The sequence below is a fragment of the Cetorhinus maximus genome, chromosome 4, assembly GCF_964194155.1.
Source record: "Cetorhinus maximus chromosome 4, sCetMax3.hap1.1, whole genome shotgun sequence".
Lineage (NCBI taxonomy): Eukaryota > Metazoa > Chordata > Chondrichthyes > Lamniformes > Cetorhinidae > Cetorhinus > Cetorhinus maximus.
Genome location: NC_135882.1, coordinates 122,465,662 through 122,485,945, shown reverse-complemented (window position 1 = coordinate 122,485,945; position 20,284 = coordinate 122,465,662). Strand labels below are relative to the sequence as shown.

The 20,284-nt window shown below is 42.1% G+C and overlaps 1 protein-coding gene across 1 annotated transcript in view; it reads left to right on the top strand.

The window, feature by feature from the left end:
• Nucleotides 1–3,538: 3,538 nt before the first annotated feature.
• tmem64 (transmembrane protein 64) overlaps nucleotides 3,539–20,284 on the top strand; it is a 62,786-nt gene continuing 46,040 nt past the window's right edge. The window contains exon 1 of the mRNA XM_078540721.1: nucleotides 3,539–4,662. Within this exon, the coding sequence (XP_078396847.1) occupies nucleotides 3,973–4,662 (690 nt within the window). The 5' untranslated portion in view covers nucleotides 3,539–3,972. The remainder of the gene's footprint in view (nucleotides 4,663–20,284) is intronic.

The following is a 20,284-nucleotide window of genomic DNA, read 5'->3' as shown; positions in this document are numbered from 1 at the left end:
TCCATGTCCTGTTTCACTGTTGGACTGTGGGCACCTTGAGGAGTTGGTACGGTGGTGGAAGCTGGCTGCAGCTGCAAAGTCTGCGAAGCATTCGTTAGTGAACTGTGGGCCATTATCCAAAAAGAGCTCGTTTGGAATGCTGTGACTTGCAAACATCTCAGAGTGACTTAATGACTGTCTCCATGGTGATCGCTTGGAGTTTCTTTACCTCCACCCATCTGTAATAAGACCATAAGACCATAAGACATAGGAGCAGAAATTAGGCCATTCGGCCCATCGAGTCTGCTCTGCCATTCAATCATGGCTGATAACTTTCTCAACCCCATTCTCCCGCCTTCTCCCTGTAACCTTTGATCCCCGTACCAATCAAGAACATATCTATCTCGGTCTTAAATATACTCAATGACCTGGCCCCCATAGCCTTCTGTGGCAATGAATTCCATAGATTCACCACTCTCTGGCTAAAGAAGTTTCTCCTCATCTCTGTTCTAAAAGGTCTTCCCTTTACTCTGAGGCTGTGCCCTCGGGTCCTAGTCTCTCCTACTAATGGAAACATCTTCCCCATGTCCACTCTATCCAGGCCTTTCAGTATTCTGTAAGTTTCAATCAGATCCCCCCTCATCCTTCTAACCTCCATCGAGTATAGACCCAGAGTCCTCAAACGTTCCTCATACGTTAAGCCTTTCATTCCTGGGATCGTTTTTACCTGGAAGCTTTGTTTCAGGAGGGGGGTCACACCCGGTAGATTAAGTACCTCAAGTTCGGTCAGTGGTCAGGGTCAGCAGGGTGTGACTGCAAGTGAGGCAGGTAGAGGGATCCTGTGTTCAGGAACAGAGGAGCCTCAGCTCTTGACCTTGTCCAACAAGTATGAGGTACTTGCTCCCTGTGTGGATGAGGAACAGGGCTGTAGGGAAGATGAAGCCAGCTGACCGTGGCACAGGAGGCCATTCAAGAGGCGGGAGCAAAAAGACAAGTGGTAGTTGTAGAGGATTCTATAATTAGAGGAATTGATAACATCCTTTGTAAGCAGGATCGAGAGTCCCGCATGGTATGTTGCCTGCCCGGTGCCAGGGTGAGGGACATCTCTGACCGGCTTGAAAGGATATTGGAGAGTGAGGGGGAGGATCCAGTTGTTGTGGTCCATGTCGGGACAAATAACATAGGTAAGACTAGGAAAGAGGACCTGTTTGGGGATTATCAGGAACTAGGAACTAAATTAAAGAACAAGTCCTCAAGGGTTATAATCTCCGGATTACTACCCGAGCCACGTGCAAATTGGCAAAGGGACGCGAGAATAAGGGAAGTAAACGCGTAGCTAAAGGAGTGGTGCGGGAAAGAGGGGTTCCATTTTGTGGGGCACTGGCATCAGTATTGGAACAGGAGGGATCTGTACCGTTGGGACGGTCTCCACCTGAACCGATCTGGGACCAATGTTCTAGCGAAAAGGGTAAATAGGGTGGTCAACAGGACTTTAAACTAGAAAGTGGGGGGGGAGGGAAGGGTAAAACTCCAAGAAGTATGACTAATGGGAAACAAAGCAGCAGGTTAGCATGTGGGGGGATGGATTCAACTTCATGGAAAATTATGAAAAAACTGAAAAGAAAGGAGAGCCCAGGAGAGGCTATTAAAGTCTCCAGGACAAAAAATAGGACAGAGTGTTTGGAAAGGGCTAGGAATCTAACTTCAAGCACATCAGATAAAGGGACGACAATGAGAAAGGGGACGGGAAATACAGGACTGAAGGTGTTGTATCTGAATGCACGCAGTATACGAAATAAGGTAAATGAGCTTGTGGCGCAGATTGAAATTGGCAGGTATGATGTGGTGGGCATCACGGAGACATGGCTGCAAGGGGATCAGGACTGGGAGCTAAATATACAAGGCTATACATCCTCTCAAAAAGATAGGCAGGTCAGTAAGAAATGAAATTAAATTGATAGCAAGAAACGACGTAGGGTCAGATGATGTAGAATCTGAGGTACTTAATCTACCGGGTGTGACCCCCTCCTGAAACAAAGCTTCCAGGTAAAAACGATCCCAGGAATGAAAGGCTTAACGTATGAGGAACGTTTGAGGACTCTGGGTCTATACTCGATGGAGGTTAGAAGAATGAGGGGGGATCTGATTGAAACTTACAGAATACTGAAAGGCCTGGATAGAGTGGACATGGGGAAGATGTTTCCATTAGTAGGAGAGACTAGGACCCGAGGGCACAACCTCAGAGCAAAGGGAAGACCTTTTAGAACAGAGATGAGGAGAAACTTCTTTAGCCAGAGAGTGGTGAATCTATGGAATTCATTGCCACAGAAGGCTGTGGGGGCCAGGTCACTGAGTGTATTTAAAACCAAGATAGATAGGTTCTTGATTGGTAAGGGGATCAAAGGTTACAGGGAGAAGGCGGGAGAATGGGGTTGAGAAAGTTATCAGCCATGATTGAATGGCAGAGCAGACTCGATGGGCTGAATGGCCTAATTTCTGCTCCTATGTCTTATAGTTATCTCTTTGATGCTGCTATGGATGATCCAAAATTTCAAGTGGTTCTCTTAGTCATTTATAAAAGCAAAATATTGTGAATGCTGGAAATCTGAAATAAAAACAGAGAATGCGGGAAATACTCAGCAAATCTGGCAGCATCTGTGCATAGAGAAGCAGAATGAATGTTTCAGATCGTTGAGGTCAATGACCTGAAACGTTCACTCTGCTCCTCTATGCACAGATACTGCCAGATCTGCTGAGTATTTCCCGCATTCTCTGTCTTCATTCCTAACCACTTATCTCTGGTATTATTGCTTAATTCACAGTGTAGCCCTTGCAGGCACTGAGGGCAGAATTTTTAAAAAAAAATTCCCAGCCGCTGTGCTCCCACTGCGGGCATTTTATTATTTTAGGTGCTTTACAACTCCAAACAACTTCAGACAGTGTAAGTACTATTCTAAGCTTCTATAATCCCGATATTTTGTGGCAATGATTTAGCGGTTCCAATGCAAAACGCCATGAGTCTGTCTGTAATAGACGGAAAAAAATGAGCATGTGTTATGAGGAAACGTTATTTTTAAAATGTTGTTTCTGCTTTAGCGAGCAGTCTGTGTCCCAGGGAATCAAGCCCATGCAACGGATAGAGGATGTGGTGTGTGGAGTAAAAGCCTGCGCTGATGTTTCTTTCAGCGGCGGGTGAGTAAAACTTGTCTTTAAACTGTGCGCGGCTCGGTGACGTGCAGCAGTAGCAGCATTGTGGGTGAGAGCGGTCGCCAAGCGGGACGGACTGGGTGCAGAGGGCGGATGGAGGCGGAGGCGGCGGCGGCGGAGGAGGCGGGGAGCGGACGGCGGCGCCAGGCGGACTCCGTGCGGCTCAGGAAGATTGGGCCGCGGGCGGCTCGCGCTCTCTGCAGCCTGGGGGAGCGGGCGCGTGTCCTCCCGGGGCTCTGCTAGGCGGCGGCGGCCGTGGGGCGCGGGGGACTGACAGTCAGTCAGTCAGTCAGGAGGAGGCTGTTGGTGTGCCCGTGAATATTCCGCTCCCCTCCTGAGGAAAGATGAGACGGGACGTGGCAGCAGCGATCCTCCTCCCGCTCGCCAGCTGCTGCTTCCGTTGCACCGTCACAGACACCGGGATCATCTGAGGGGGGAAAAAAAAACAAGGAACATCGTCTTTCTTTTGCAATCACTGGGCCTGCGGGAACATCCTCCTTTTCTCCTCCCCTTCGTGTGGAGCCGTTGCAGCAGCAGCACTTGGGCAACGCTTTAACCCTCCCTTCACCCTCACTCCGCCCAGTTGCACCGAACGATGAAGAGTTTCGACTAAAAAATAAAGTGAGCGAGCCTGTTCACCAGGGGAAAATCGGATTTTATTATTCATTATTTTTGCACAAATTCTCGAAAGGAGTAGACAATATATCCATTTTTTTTAAATCTCCGCACAGATTGTTTGCAAGGTCTCGAGAGATTGAATTCTCTCTCCCCCCCCCCCGACCAAACATGTGGAACTCTGGCGTTGGCTCTCTGCAGGTACTGAGCAAAGTGTTAAAGAAGTTGGGCAAAGGTCACTTGGCGCTGAGCCGGGGCTTGCAGAGACCCTGCCCCGACTCGTTGCTGCTGGCCCAGGGGGAAGCGGTGGACGTGGAGCGGGTCCAGGTGAAGCCCGAGCTGAGCCTGCAGGAGCAGGGAATGGAGAGCGAGCTGCCCATCCTGGGCGACCCCAAGGCGACCTACTGCCTGAACGGCTGCTGCCTCAAGAGCTTCCTGCTGGTCTGCGTGCTCACCTTGGTCTGCTTCTCCTCACTGGCGCTGGTGCGACGGTACCTGAAGGAGCTGCTGCTCTGGGTGGAGAGCTTGGACAGCCTGGTCGGGGCATTGCTCTTCGTCGTGGGTTTCATCGCCGTCTCTTTTCCCTGCAGCTGGGGCTACATCGTGCTGAACGTGGCCGCCGGCTATCTGTACGGCTTCGTGCTGGGCTTAGGGCTGGTGGTGGTCGGGGTGTTGATCGGGACCTTCATCGCTCACCTGCTCTGCAGGAGGCTGCTGGCGTCGTGGGTCATTGCCAAGGTCCGGGGCAATGAGCAGCTCAGCGCCGTGGTCAGAGTGGTGGAGGGAGGCAGTGGACTGAAAGTGGTAGCCTTGGCCAGACTCACCCCCATTCCTTTCGGGCTGCAGAATGCAGTGTTTTCGGTGAGTATCAATGTTAAAACCGAATGTGAGGATATTACTTTGACCTGCAGAATCCCTATTACAACTGTAAACAGCGTAATAGCTACACAAAAAAAAACTGCTGAAAGCTTACTCTTTTTAACAACTTGTCGCTCAGAGGTAACATCCAAACCCTATCCAGACAAAACGAAATAAGTCTCGTCGTCTAATTTGGGATTTGAATCTAAGTAACAATTTATGTAAAATTTGCTTAGTTTAATGAATGACTGTTTTGCAGGATATACTGTTTAGGGAAAAAACATAAATAAATTAGAGTATCCCAAGTAGTATTTTGAATCTCAATTATAAGTGCACCTCAGATAATTCCTGTGGTTTTTTTTCCCTAAAACTCTTTGGTTTCCTATCTCAAATGAGTGGGCGGCATGAGAGGGCTTTTGTTTGTTTAACTCCCAGGGGGATTTATTGGTGGTTCCTCCAGTCTAGAGATCATTGCTATTGCTTGGGAAATGAGAGGAGCAGTTTATTTATCATGGCGCAGCTCAAAATGAAAGTTTAATAGTTCTGAAACACGAATGGTTCAGACACTAGTTTCATTAGCCAACCGTGCTTTTTTTCACTTAGTGAAATCAAACATGAATACCCAGAACTAATAAATTATTTTTCACCAATTGTTAGCGCATATGACAAACTACTTTCAAAAGGCCAAAACTTGTATTCATTTTGGACACTTTCTCATTCGCCCTGTTTTGTGTACCTTGTAAATGTTATTGACCGTTGGTTGGGCAACAACTAACAGTATTGCATCCAGTTCTGGTTTCCAAACTTTAGGAAGGACATGAAGGTACTTGAGAGGATGGAGAGGAGATTTATCAGAATGATTCCTGGGATGAGGGAATTTAGCTACAAGGTTAGGTAGGAGAAGCTGGGATTGTTCTCCTTGCAGCAAAGGAGACTGAGAGGTGATCTGTTGGAGGTGTACAAGATTATCACAGGTTTAGATAAGGTAGATAGAGATGAACTGTTCCCATTAGCTGATGATACAAGGACTAGGGGACACAGATTTATGGTTTTGGGTAAGAGATATAGGGGGGATGTGAGAAACGACTTTCTCACAGTGTGGTAAGGACCTGGAGCTATGCTAAAAGGTTGGTGGAAATGGAAATGATCAATGATCTCAAAAGGAAATTGAATTGGCACATGAGGAAAATAAACCTGCAAGGTTTCAGGGATAGAGCAGTGGACAAGGATCTGGCATGGAGCCAGGCGTGTTGTCATAAGTAGTACCCGCCTGGTAAAGCATCACTAAAATAAATAATGCATGCCACCCTGTTTGCCCAAGCATTGGCTCAGTGTTAAACTCTGGGACCACATCAAGAGGCAGTCTTGCACTCTGCTGTATTTCCAGTCCTTTATGCTTTGCTTCCACTGCAGTATAATTGTGATAAATGAAGAAAATGCCGGAAACACTCCAGGTCAGGCAGCATCTATGGAGAGGGTAAGTAAACATTTCAGTTGATCTTTCGTCATTAGGTCATCGACCTGGGAGGTTAACTTGTCTTTCTTCACAGATGCTATCTGACCTTCTGGATGTTTACTAACTATGTTTTATTTTTCTGATTTCCAGCATTCACATTGTTTTGCTTTTGCAGTATAATTGTAGCCCGTGCAAAGTCTCATTTAAAAGCTTTCTAGCAATTTGCAACTTCATATTTAATGTTAGGAAGGAGTCAGCAAATGTGAAAATATAACTGATAATTCATATTTGGTGAGAACTTTCTATTTGTGTTTGTAAAGAATAGCTGCCTGGGTGGTAAATTATGAGGTTGTTAACAGTATAATTTGGATCTGCCCATACAGGTATCCTTTGAAAGCTGATCCTGTAGTTTACCAAACTAAAAGTGCTAAGGTGTTAATGTAATGCTCGTGACACATGTATGGCACTAACCAGTGGTCACACTTTAAAAGAAACAATGATAACTCCACACCTACGGTATCCTACATTGAGGTTTATTGGCCTTCCGTGCTCGGTGGGCACCGCAGGGACTGGGGTGTTTTATCGAACCCTTTAACCACATTTTGGTTTAATGTTTGTAAGTTTCCTTTAAACTTTGTCCTTGGTTTTACAGCTGACCTGACTTAGGGGCTGTGTTTGCCTTATCCCTTATTTTGTTGATTTAGTTTAATTGGTTGACTCAAAAGAGTTACATTGAGGTTTATGAGCATGCTGTGGGTTGCCGGTCAGCAGTACAAAATGTGGACAACTATCCCTATTTGGCCTGCATCGTGCTCACATTAGGACTGATGAGAAACTGAAGGAAATATTGTTTTTTCATTTTCACAAAAGAAAAGACGCTACTTTCCCAAAACAGAAGTAGAATTTCTAAGAAGTGATAAAATATTAGTTAGAAATTAGAGATAAAGGATGCAATGGGCAGGCTAAGAGAGCTTTAAAAAATACCCTGCACACAGATACTTAAGGGAGCTGATAATGGGATTGTCACCTTATGGAAGCTTTGGAAACTGGAATAGCTTCTGCAGATTGATAAAGGAGGAACATGATAATTTATAAGGTAAGGAGAGTATATAGAGAAACCTGCAGGCGATGGACCACTGATCCTATTTGTAGTAGGTAAAAACCTTCAACGGCATTTTGAAGGAGCGAATAATAAAATACCTAGAGAAATGTTAACAACAAGAAAATTAAAGCGTGTAACAAGGCAAAACTCAAGATGCTGCAATCTATGCACTTAAACCTTAGAAACCTGGACAATAAATAAAAATCTGTGAAAGAAAATAGAGGCCTTTGAAATGTGGAAGGTAAGATGTATGTTAAATTGCTTATGTAGACCATAAGACCAATGAAGTGGTGCTTGAAATTGCAAGAACAAAAAGAATTCTGAAAAGTGATATCCAGAAAAGTAAATGTTAGTATTTTTGCCATTTGATCAGAGCTAAAAAGCCACAGAGATCTCTTCTAGAGGGAAACATGGAGGGCAGCAGAAAGAAGGGTTGCAGATGAGCTACAGTAGATGTGTGAGGATGGCTCAAGATGAGTGTGACATACCATGACAGCAGATGTCCTGTAGGAGGTACAGACATCATGTATAGACACAGGTATAGACATCAGGGTGGAGGACTGTGAAATATTAAAGGAAATTAACATAGAGAGAGAGGAGGCACTAGTGGATTTAGCAGCCTTAAAGGTGGATAAATCCGCAGGCCCGGATGAGATGTATCCCAGGCTGTTGAGGGACGCAAGGGAAGAGATACCAGGGGCTCTGGCAGTAATTTTCAAATCCTTTCTGCCAGAGGACTGGAGGACTGCTAACCCCCTCCCATTATTAAAAGAGGGAGGAAGGGATAGACCAGGAAACTACAGGCCAGTCAGTCTAACCTCAGTGGTGGGGAAGCTACCAGAAAGAATTCTGAGGGACAGAATAAATCTTCATTTAGAGAGACATGTTAATCAAGGATCATCAGCATGGATTTGTTAAGGGAAGGTCATGTTTGACAAATTTGATTGATTTTTTTTTTGTTTGAGGAGGTAACCATGAGTGTTGATGAGGGTAATGCATTTGATGTGGTTTACATGGACTTTAGAAAGGCTTTTGATAAGGTCCCTCATGGCAGACTGGTCAAGTAAGTAAGGGCCCATGGGATCCAAAGTGGCACGTTGGATCCAAAATTGGCTGAGAGGCAGGAATTATAGGGCGATGGTAGACGGATATTTCTATGACTGGAAGTCTGTTTCCAGTGGGGTTTAGCAGGGCTCGGCGTTGGGGCCCTTGCTGTTTGTGGCGTACATAAATGATTTGGACTTAAATGTAGGGGGTCTGATCAAGAAATTCACGGATGGCATGAAGATTGGTAGAGTGGTAAATAGTGAGGAGGATAGCCATAAACTGCAGGAAGGTAGCTGTAAACTGCAAGAGGATATCAATGGACTGGTCAGGTGGGCAGAGCAGTGGCACATGGAATTCAACCTGGAAAAGTGTGAGGCAATGCACTTGGGGAGGGCTAACAAGACAAGGGATTACACTATGCATGGTAGGGCCCTGGAAAGTACTACAGATCAGAGGGACCTTGATGTGCATATCCACAGATCCCTGAAGGTAGCAAGGCAGGTGGTTAAGAAGGCATATAGGATACTTGCCTTTTTTAGTCGAGGCATAGAATATAAGAGCAGGGAAGTTATGCTGGAACTGCATAAAATGCTGGTTAGGCCTCAACTGGAGTATTGCGTGCAGTTCTGGTCACCACATTATGGGAAGGTTGTGATTGCACTGGAGAGGGTGCAGAGGAGATTTACCAGGATGCTGCCTAGGCTGGAGGGTCCGAGTTATGAGGAAAGTTTGGATAAATTGGCGTTGTTTTCCTTGGAGCAGCGAAGGTTGGGAGAGGTGGATAAGATTATGAGCGGCATAGATAGGGTGGATAGGAGGACACTTTTTCCATTAGTAGAGGGGTCAATAACCAGGCGGCATAATTTTAAGGTAAGAGGTAGAAGGCTAAGTGGGGAGTTGAGGAGAAATTTTTTCACCCAGAGGGTGATGGGATTCGGGGAATTCACTGCCTGAAAGGTTGAGTCAGAAACTCTCATAACATTCAAGAAGTATTTAGACATTCACTTGCGTTGCCATAGCCTCCAGGGCTATGGGCCTAGCCCTGGAAAATGAAATTAATGTAGTCAGATTTTTGTTGACCGGCGCGGACACGATGGGCCGAATGGCCTCCTTCTATGCTGTAAAAGTCTGAGAGTCTAGGAGTAGCTACAAGTAGCAGAAGAAGCAGAGTAATGTTGGCCAAGAGGAAGTTAGCATGTCTTTGAAATGGAATTAATGTTTAACTAATTGTTTTAGCCTCAAGGAGATAGAAGACCTGGAGAATTTAATTAATCTAATCAAAAAGGCTAACCGAATGTTTGCCTTAACCGCCCGGGTGTGCGGGGAGGGGTATTGACATACAAAAACGAGCAAGTGGTTTTAACTGTACATAGCCTTGGCTAAACTCTACCTGGAGTACTGTTTTCAGTTTTGGTATTAAATCTAAAGAAAGCTGTAATGGCCTTGGAGGTACATTGCAGATTCATTAGAAAGAAACCAGGTGTTAATGGATTAAAGTATAAGTACAGGTTGCACAAACTTGTTTTATAGTGCTTTGAGATTAGCAGTTTGAAGAGTAATCTAATCAAGGTGTTTAGAATGGTAGTGATCCAATAGGTTGGATACAGAGAGACGGTTATATCTGCTGGGAGAATCCAGAGCAAGGGGTCATATTCTTAAATTTAGGGCTGTGCTACTTATTCATACAAAGGATCATGGAAATCTGGAACTGTTTTCTGTAAAATACCGGATGCTGGGTCAATTGAAATTTTCAAGGTTCCTTTTAATAGATTTTTGTTAGGCAAGGGAACAATGGTCCCTATATAGAGTTGTTGTACAGATCAGCCAAAATTTAATTGAATGGTGGAGCAGGCTCAAAGGGCTGAATAGCCTACTTCTATTCCTACATTCCTAATATGGGGTATTTGATGGACATTGTGTTTAGATGTTAGAAAAGCTTTTGAGTGTCAATATAAATTACTTAGAAGTGGGAGAGAGGCAAAATGAAATTTGCTTCTATGAATCTAATGTGGGTGAGTGCTGCAAACATCTGGGGATGAGATGGTGAAAACCAAGGGTCCTTGGGAATTAGGCTGACAAGAGGCAGATGTAATTTAATGGAAACAAATGTAAGTTGAGACTATCAGGTGAATGGTGATATAATGTAGAATAATACATAGGAGAGGGATTTGAGTGATGGTGGCAAGCCTGTTGAATATATTGTAGTACGTAACTGCAATAAAGAAGCCAAATATGAACTTTGAGTGTTTAACCTGAAGAGTATAATGCATACCTCAAAAGTGGTAGTAGAACTTGTAAGGAATACCAGGAACACATCAAAGTACTATAGTCGGGGCACCCTGGCCATACAGAGGGCATGAAAACTTAAGCTTTAAGCACCTGAACTGTAAGAGATTGAGGGTTTTTAATTCATTCATGGGAGGTGGGCATCATTGACGCCAATTAGGGATGGGCAATAAAAATGGTGGAAAGCCCTTTGTGAACTGCTGTAGTCCGTATGGTGAAGGTGCTCCCACAGTGCTGTTCGGAAGGGAGTTCTATGAGTTTGACCCAGCGAGAGTAAGGGAATGGCACTACATTTCCAATCTAGAATGATGTGTGGCTTGGAGGGGACCTTGCTGGTGATGGTCAGTGTCCCCTTTAAGCTGCATGGCTGTGCAACAGTCCATCAAGTGCTACAACGTGATGGTAAAATGAGGTTTGCTGCCACTCTAGCCCATGAGCAAATAACTGGTAACCTCCCTCAGGAAAAGAAATTAATGCACAAAAGCCAAGCCTGACAAGATTAATCAGGTAGAATTAACAGCCGAAATTAACTCGTAGTTTCCTGGAACCCAAAGCCATGTCAGCAGTTATCTCTCCTGCGGCCTGCCCACTGACCCTTCCGCTCGCTGCTTTCCTCCCACTTGCAGAACCCCTTTCTCATTTTTTTGCTTCCTCCCTCCTGTCGCCACTCTTCCAACCCCTCACTCACAGCGAGGTTTGGGGGAGATAGGTGGCGAGCAGAGGATTTTCTTTCATATTAACGATGAGAGAGGTGAAACTTTACTTTAATTGCTTCATTCCCTGACATACAGTTGCAAAGTAGCATGCTTGTCACTGGAAACAATAGTAATGCAGCACCATTTACAGCTCTCCACAACAAAAGTTTGGTAGGTGTTGTAAATGAAGAGTAAAGTATTGTGTCGCTCAAGTTTGAAACTACCATTACTATAAAAAATGGATATCAGCATATTTGAAACATACATTCCTTTTTTTAATTACTCAACATGCACCCTAATTTATTCAGTGGACATGTTGAATATGCCGCACTGTGATGTGCTGCAGCATTAAAGTGAACTGTACTTTCAGTCAGACCCTGAAACTGGGAACGCTTGAGCTTGCAAGTTTGCAAACGGTGAATATCTTTCAACAAAACACAAAACAATCCTACAGGGAGCAATGATTTACAAAACAGCTTGATGAGAGCAGGTGTCAAGTACCTGGGGATTAATGTAACCTAAATGTTGGAGAAATTGAGCCTATGAGGTACGTTCTTATGATGGAACTATAGGTTGTCTACCTCCATCTTTGTAGGACTAGATAAACTTAAATCTCAATATTATGTGTTTATCTTAAAAAAATTATGTAGAGTTGAATGATCCTGATGAATGTATATTTTGGAAATTTACTAATCTGGCTTACTAAAGTGGCTTTATAAGAAAGATAAAGCAAAGATTGGCATTGTGAACCTTTTAAGTAAACAATCTATTGGAGACTAGTTATAAAATATTGTACAGGTTTCAATATAAAACAATATTGTGAATACAAAAGCAAAATACTGCAGATGCTAAAAATGTGAAATAAAAAGAGAAAGTGCTACAACTACTCAGCATATGGGGCAGCATCTATGGAAAGAGAAAGTTAATTCAGATTGCTGATCTGTCATCACTTTTATTAACTTAAGGGCCTAACGACAGGTCATTGATCGCAATGTTAACTCTGTTTCTCTTTCCACATTGATTAAGAAAATGGTGGAAATATCAAAGTGAATATACATTATTCTGTTTTTCCTCTAAAATGGATCACCTAACTTGAATCACAGAATTGTTACAGAAGGAGGCCATTTGGCCTGTCGTGTCTGTGCTGGCTTTCGGAATGAGCAATTCACCTGGTGTCATTCCTCTTCCGGCTTTCTTGCCGTAGCCCTGCATATTCTACCTTTCAGATAATAATACAGTTTATTCTTGAATGCTTTGATTCGAACCTGCCTCCACCACTGTTATGAGACAACCTTTTGGTAAAGTTGAGTTATTTAAAAATCCGAGAGGGAAACTTTAAACAACTGTCATAACCTATATTTTTAAGTGGTATGTTTGAGATGCAAATCTAAATTCAGGAATCAGACCACCAGTTCTCGAGAGGTTTTATATTAAACTAAATGAAACATTTTATTAATTTACACAAGTTAAATACATATACATGGCTAAAAATTGCTACTATCATAACTTTTAACAAATTCTTAAACTAATCTCCATTAATGCAACAGCAACCCGTAGGGGAGGATTTTCCCAGCGGCGGGGCCCACTTGCCGATGCGTAAAATGATGCGCGGTGTCGTCGGGCGGAACTCCCGACGTCATAAGACCATAAGATGTAGGAGCAGAAGTAGGCCATTTGGCCCATTGAGTCTGCTCCGCTATTCAGTGAGAATCATGGCTTGTCTGATAATCCTCAGCTCCACTTTCTTGCCCTTTCCCCATGACCCTCGATTCCCTTCCTGATTAAAACTCTGTCTATCTCAGCCTTGAATATACTTAACAACCCAGCCTCTACAGCCTTCTGTGGGAAAGAATTCCACAGATTTACTACCTTCTGAGAGAAGAAATTCCTTCTCATCTCTGTTTTAAATGGGTGCCCCATTACTCTGAGATTATGCTCTCTGGTCCTAGACTCTTCCACAAGGGGAAACAACCTCTCAGCATCTACCCTGTCAAGCCCCCTAAGAATCTTATATGTTTCAATAAGTTCGCCTCTCATTCCTCTAAACTCCAATGAGTACAGGCCCAACCTGCTCAACCTCTCCTCCCTGAGATCAACCTACTGAGCCTTCTCTGGACTGCCAGCAATGCCACGTCACCCCGCCCCATTTAAATTTTCAGGTAGGCGGGGGCGCAGCAAAATCAGCTGTGCGCTCGCCGGCCTGTCAATGGCCAATTGAGGCTATTGACAGGATCATTAAACTAATCAATGGACCTGCCTGTCCAACCTTAAGGTTGGCGGGCAGGCCAGGAGCCCTGGCAGGAATTAGAAAAAGCATGAAACCTCACCCATGGGCTGAATAAGGTTTCATGTAGGTTTTAAAAAATGTTATGAAAGTTTAAAAAAAATGATGGACATGTCCCAACTCATGTGACAGTGTCACATGAAGCGACATGTCAGGGAATTTTTTTTTCTATTTTTAATATTTTTGACAGTAGAGGTGATCTCCCTGAGGCAGCACTTAGCTTCAGGGAGATGAGTGCGCTCTTTCGTGAGCATGCATGAAAGAGTCCACTCTCAGGTTTAGGGATTCCCCCCCGCCCGCACAGTGAGTGCATAGCGCTTCCGTGCAGACGTCAAGGCCCGCCCACGTAAAATGGCACCAATTTTTTTTGGAGGAACACCTGTGCGCGCCAGCACTTCAACTTCGCCCCCAACAGGGGGGAAAATCCTGCCCATAGATTTTTAAGCAGACACCAGGCAAAGCATTTTCACCTTACAAATTCAAAATAAGGTTCCTTTCACTTTGGTTCCTGTGGAGTCAGTTGGAGCCTTACAGCTGCTTTGATTTTATATTGCCTCTGCTCTGCACACACAAAACTGCTGAAGTTATAACTAGCACAGCTCATTGAATGTAAATTCCCATTGTATCATCAGCCTCTTTTTACCCACCTCTTCTAACAATAAAATCCCTTTAATTGTACCAATTTTATTAGCAGTATAAACATATTGCTTGGTCTCTGCTCGCTCGGTGCCAGTTTTCACTTGCCTTCTTGAATGCTCTATTCAAAAAATGCAATTGCACTCTACCTCTCTTACATCTCAAAACTAGTACACATCAAAACACCCAGACTAGCTGGCTTTAATCCAATTAAGACACACCCACAGACTAAACATCTATTTAAAAAAAAATTCCAATAATATTATATACATTAATAGCTTCATGACACCCCTCTCCCTATCAAAAAACGAATCGTCGTAATTCTAAAAGACGGCTTCATTTTAGTAACCCATCTCACGCTACCTCCTGTACTTGTTACATTATTACATTACCAAATGCTTGCATTAACATAATATATATATACAAGCCCTTGGTATCCAGGTTTTTTTTAAAAAAAGTCCCATTTTTCTTTAAGCTTCAAACTCTTGATAATGCATCTGCGAACAGATTTTCCCTTCCAGCAATATGTATAACATATATATATATAAATATACGTATAGATTAAATGGTTGTAATAATAGACTCCACCTGAAAAGCCTTGCCCTTTTGTCTCGAGTTTTTCCAAAAACTTCAAAGGATTATGGTCTGTATAAACAATTGTTTCTGATTTGTTTGCAACATAAGTTTCAAAATGCTGCAGTGCTAACACAAAACTCAAAGTCTCTTTTTTGACCGTTGAATATCTTCTCTGTTGTACATTCAGCTTCCGTGAAAAACACCCTATCGGTTTTTCAATTCCAGTGTCGTTGTCTTGCAACAGTACAGCCCCAATGCCTATTATCGCTTGCATTGCTTGGGTACTGCCAAAACTGGTGCGGTAGTTAATACAGTTTTCAAACTATCAAATGACTTCTGACACTCCATTGTCCGTTGAAACTTCTTGTTTTTTAATAGTTCAGTCAGTGGCGCAACCACTTGGCTAAAATTTAGTAGAAATTTCTGGTAAAACCCATCATGCCCAGAAATCTCAAAACTTCTCATTTTGTAGGCACTGGGAAATCCACGATAGCCTTGACTTTCGCATCTTTTGGAGCCAGCTTACAATGTCCAATGACATGGCCTAGATACTTGAGCTTTTGAAAATTCACTTTTAGCCAACTTCATACCAAATTAGCTTCATGTAGTCGAGTAAATAATTCTTCCAGATGCTCCTGTCACATCTGACTGAAAACGACTCGATCATCAATATAAACCGCACAATTGCTAAGACCTGAAATTACTTTGTTTGTCAGTCTTTGAAATGTTGCAGGTGCATTCTTCATACCAAATGGCATGACTTGAAACTGATATAGTCCACTTGGTGTTACAGAAGCTGATATCTCCTTTGCTCTCTCCGACAGTGGTATTTGCCAATATCCTTTCAGCAAGTCCTTTTTGTGATAAATTTTGATTGTCCCAATTTCTCAGTGCAAACTTCCAAACGTGGTATGGGATATGAACCTGCTTTTGTCACCGCATTCACCTTTCGATAGCCCACACACAGTCTTTGTGTTCCATTTGGTTTTGGTACCAGTACAATAGGCGAACTCCAACTACTGCAACTAGACTCAATGATATCATTTTGAAGCATGAAATCAATTTCTTTTTGTACTTGTGATAACTTTGCTGGATTTACTCTCTAAGGTTGTTGCCTTATTGAAGATGGTATTTCAATACATACATCATGTAAAGCTAAATGTGTCTTTCCTAACATATTTCCACAAATAGATTTGTGTGACTGCAATAGCTTTTCCAAATCACTTTGACACTTCTTGGAAGGTAACTCAACATTTCATTTAAATTTTCAAGCACCCCCTCTTTATCCAATTTGATTAGAGGAAAATCAGTTTCAGAGTTCTGCACTTCTACTTCTTCCTCATCATCCACCATCACTAATACCTCATTGTGTTCCTCATCACTGTCAAAGTACTTTTTAAGTATGTTTACATGACATACCTTCTGCTTCTTTCTTCTACCTGGAGTATTCATTAAATAATTTACTTCACTCAACTTCCTTTCAATCCTGTAAGGCCCAATAAATCTTGCATTTAATGAACCAGCAAGTACTGGTAACAAAACCAGTACTTTCTCCCCAGAAACAAAACTGCAAGTTTTAGCTTTCTTCGTGTTTTCACTTTCATCATTTGCTGTGATGTCTTTAAATTTTCCCTAGCCAACTCTCATGCTCTGTTCAATCTTTCCCTGAAATTTGATACATAATCCAGGAGAAAAGTTTGAATGTTGACCCACCAATTTCTCATGAATCAATTTCAGTAGTCCCCTTACCTCATGACCATAAACGAGTTCAGAAGGGCTGAAACCAGTTGATGCATTAGGAATGTCTCTAGTAACAAATAATAAAAATGGAATTCCTGGAGCCCAGTCCTGTGCGTAATCCTGATAGATTGCTCTTATCATAGTTTTTAAAGTTTAATACCGTCTTTCCAAAGCTCCTTGTGACTCCAGATTGTAAACTGTTAACTTAAATTGTTTTATCCCCAAACTGTTCCTTAATCATCTGTGACATGAAATTTGACCCCTTATCTGATTGCATTTCCTTAGGCAAACCATGTCTTGTAAAATATTTAATTAACTCCTCTGCAGTCTTGTTAGTTGTAATATTTTTTAAAGGTATAGCTTCAGGGAGCCTGGTAGACACGTCCATTAGTGTCAATAAATACTGATTTCCACTTTTAGTCTTGGGGAGAGGTCCTACACAATCTATCATGACCCTGGTTTGGAGTTATTCAAACTCTGGCATTGGGATTAAAGGTACCGGTTTAATTACTGCTCGTGGTTTTCCTGTTAGTTGATATGTATAACAGGTTCTACAGAATTTGACTACACCTCTATGCAATCCTGGCCAAATAAAAACCTCTATCTTTTCCTGTGTTTTCCTAATTCCTAAATGTCCCCCCATTGGAATTTCATGAGCAATCCTCAGAATCTAATTTCTATACCCTAATGGGATAACAATCTGATGCACCTCCCTCCAGCTTTCATTTGCTGACACATGATCCGACCTCCATTTTCTCATTAAAATACCTTACTGAAGATAATAACATACTGGAATACATTTTGCTTCTGTTTCTGAATAAGCTTTCTGATATAACTGTTTTAATTGCAAATCATTTTTCTGTAACTCCACTGTAACCTCTTTGAGTTAAACATTTCAGCTGAATTGTCCTGTATTCCTTTGTCTTGAACAATGCTATCAAATACAGTGCAAATTTTGACACCACCTTCTTGCCTTTGAACTGCCTGCATATCTTGTTTATCTTGTTCTTCCCGATGAGCCTTTGATCTCGTTACAGCACAGTCAGGAACCAATCCAGCATGTTCCTTCTGTAACACCTCTGTTGAAAATACTTTTACAGATTGCTCAACTTTCATAGGCATCGCCCACATTTGCGATCCGCTATATCAGAATAAATTGAACCTCTGCAATGGGCAATTTTTCCAACACTCCAACTATAACTTCACCTGTCTTCCATATGCTCTTTACATTTATCTTCCACAACGGAATAGAGTTAGCATCTCCATGAACCCCACTTATTATTACCTTCTATTGCAATACTCGCTTTGAACAACAAATATCGCTATCCCACAACGTTAAGGATTGACTAGCCCCTGTGTCTCTTAAAATTTTAACATCTTTATCTACTCCATTCTGTATACATGGATAGACTTTCCCTTCTCATACAACAAGAAAACTGGACTTTATTATTACAGTCTAAGTTGTTAGGTAGGGCGCTTGAGGTATATACTCCGCTATCAGAAGAAATGTCAGTGAATTATGATGTGGTAAAAAAGGTTATTTTGAGTGCATATGAGTTGGTTCGTGAAGCATACAGGCAAAAATTTAGGAATATGAGAAAACAGCTTGGGCAAACTTATATTGAGTTTAAAAGAGTAAAACAAAGTAATTTTGAACGGTGGATACAGGCATTAAAAATAGAGACAACTTATGCAGCTCTTAAGGAAGTAATTCATTCCTGCAACCTACTCCTCAGAATTCTCTTGAGTAAATTGTGAACACTTTCCCACTTCTTCACCTTTCATTGATTCTCCCTGTTTCACCTGTACACAAACCACTGGTTTCTCCTGTGCCTGAACCTCAGAACCCACAGTGCTTTGAGTTCCAGAGCTTTTCTGTACCCCAAAATTTCCAACAGATTTTTTCTGCAATCTCCAACACACTGGCTTCGTGTGCCCCACTTTATTACAATGAAAACACCTCAATTTTCGAATGTCACTTCTACCTTCAGCACCACCTCTTTATTCTGAGAACAAACTTCCTATGAACTTCCAGCTACTCCTTCTCTGACTACCTACCTTCCTTTCACCTTCCCACCTTTTATCCTTTTCCAATTCGAAAGAGTCAAGAAAAAAAGTTCAGCTCTATGAACTAACTTATAATCATCAGCTATCTCTACTGCTTGTCTTACAGAATCAACTCTCTGTTCCTCCACATGAGTTCTCACTACTGAATGTATTTAACCTTTAAATTCTTCCAAAAGAATTACTTCCCTAAGAGCTGCATAAGTTGTCTCTATTTTTAATGCCTGTATCCACCGGTCAAAATTACTTTGTTTTACTCTTTTAAGCTCAACATAAGTTTGCCCAAGCTGTTTTCTCATATTCCTAAATTTCTGCCTGTATGCTTCAGGAACCAACTCATATGCACTCAAAATAACCTTTTTTATCACGTAATTCACTGACATTTCTTCTGATTGCGAAGTTTTTACCTCAAGCGCCCTACCTAACAACTTAGACTGTAATAATAACGTCCGGTTTTCTTGTGTCCATTCTGTCTGTTTAGCTGGCTTCTGAAATGAAATAAAGAACGCTTCCATATCTTTTTCCTCAAACTTTGGAAGAACTTGTACAAATTTAAACATATCCCCACTGGGTTCTACTCTGGAGATAAATCCTTCCTCACCTACTGGCATTTCTTTTTTTAACTGCCAACATTTTCAGTTGGATTTCGCTCGTGCTCTCTCTCTCTCTCTCTTTCCTCCTTCTCTATCGTCACAATTTCTAATTCCCTTTTAAAAGCCATTTCTCTGTCCTTTGCTTCAAATTCAAGCTTTTTCAGTTCCTCTGCTTATTCAGATTCAAGCTTCTTCATTTGTAACTGAAGTCTCACTACCTTCAGCTGTGACTCACTGATGTCACATTTCACTTCTAACTGTAGATGCTGTGTGTTATTTTTAATTATATCTGATTTCCTAGCACCCTCAGTTAGCCCCAATTTTAACTTATCTGCTAATTTTGTTAACTTACTTCTGGTTATTTTCTCCAACCAACCAATTCCAAACCAATCATGAATTTAGAAATATTTTAATCCCGGGTGAGCCCCCAATTGTTATGAGACAACCTTTTGGTAAAGCTTGAGTTATTTAAAAATCCCAGAGGGAAACTTTAAACAACTGTCATAATGTATATTTTTAAGTGGTATGTTTGAGATGCAACTCTAAATTCAGGAATGAGATCACCAGTTCTCAAGAGGTTTTATATTAAACTAAATGAAACATTTTATTAATTTACACAAGTTAAACACATATACATGGCTAAAAATTGCTACGATCATAACTTTTAACAAATTCTTAAACTAATCTCCATTAGTGCAACAGCAACCCATAGGGCAGGATTTTCCCAGTTTGTGGAGGGGGGGGCTGTTCGCCGATGGATAAAATGATGCATGGTGACATCGGGCAGAACTTTTAACAAATTCCTAAACTAATCTCCATTAAGGCAAAGGCAACCCATAGATTTTTAAGCAGACACCAGTCAAGGCATTTTCACCTTACTAATTCAAAATAAGGTTCCTTTCACTTTGGTTCCTGTGGAGTCAGTTGGAGGTTTACTGCTGCTTTGATCTTATATTGCCTCTGCTCTGCCCACACAAAACTGCTGATGTTACTTAGCATAGCTCATTGAACGTAAATTCTCAGTGTATCGCCTGCCTCTTTGAACCCACCACTTCTAACAATTAAACCCCTTTCATAGTATCAATTTTATTAGCAATATAAGCATATTGTTTGGTCCCTGTTCACTAGGTGCCGGATTTCACTCAC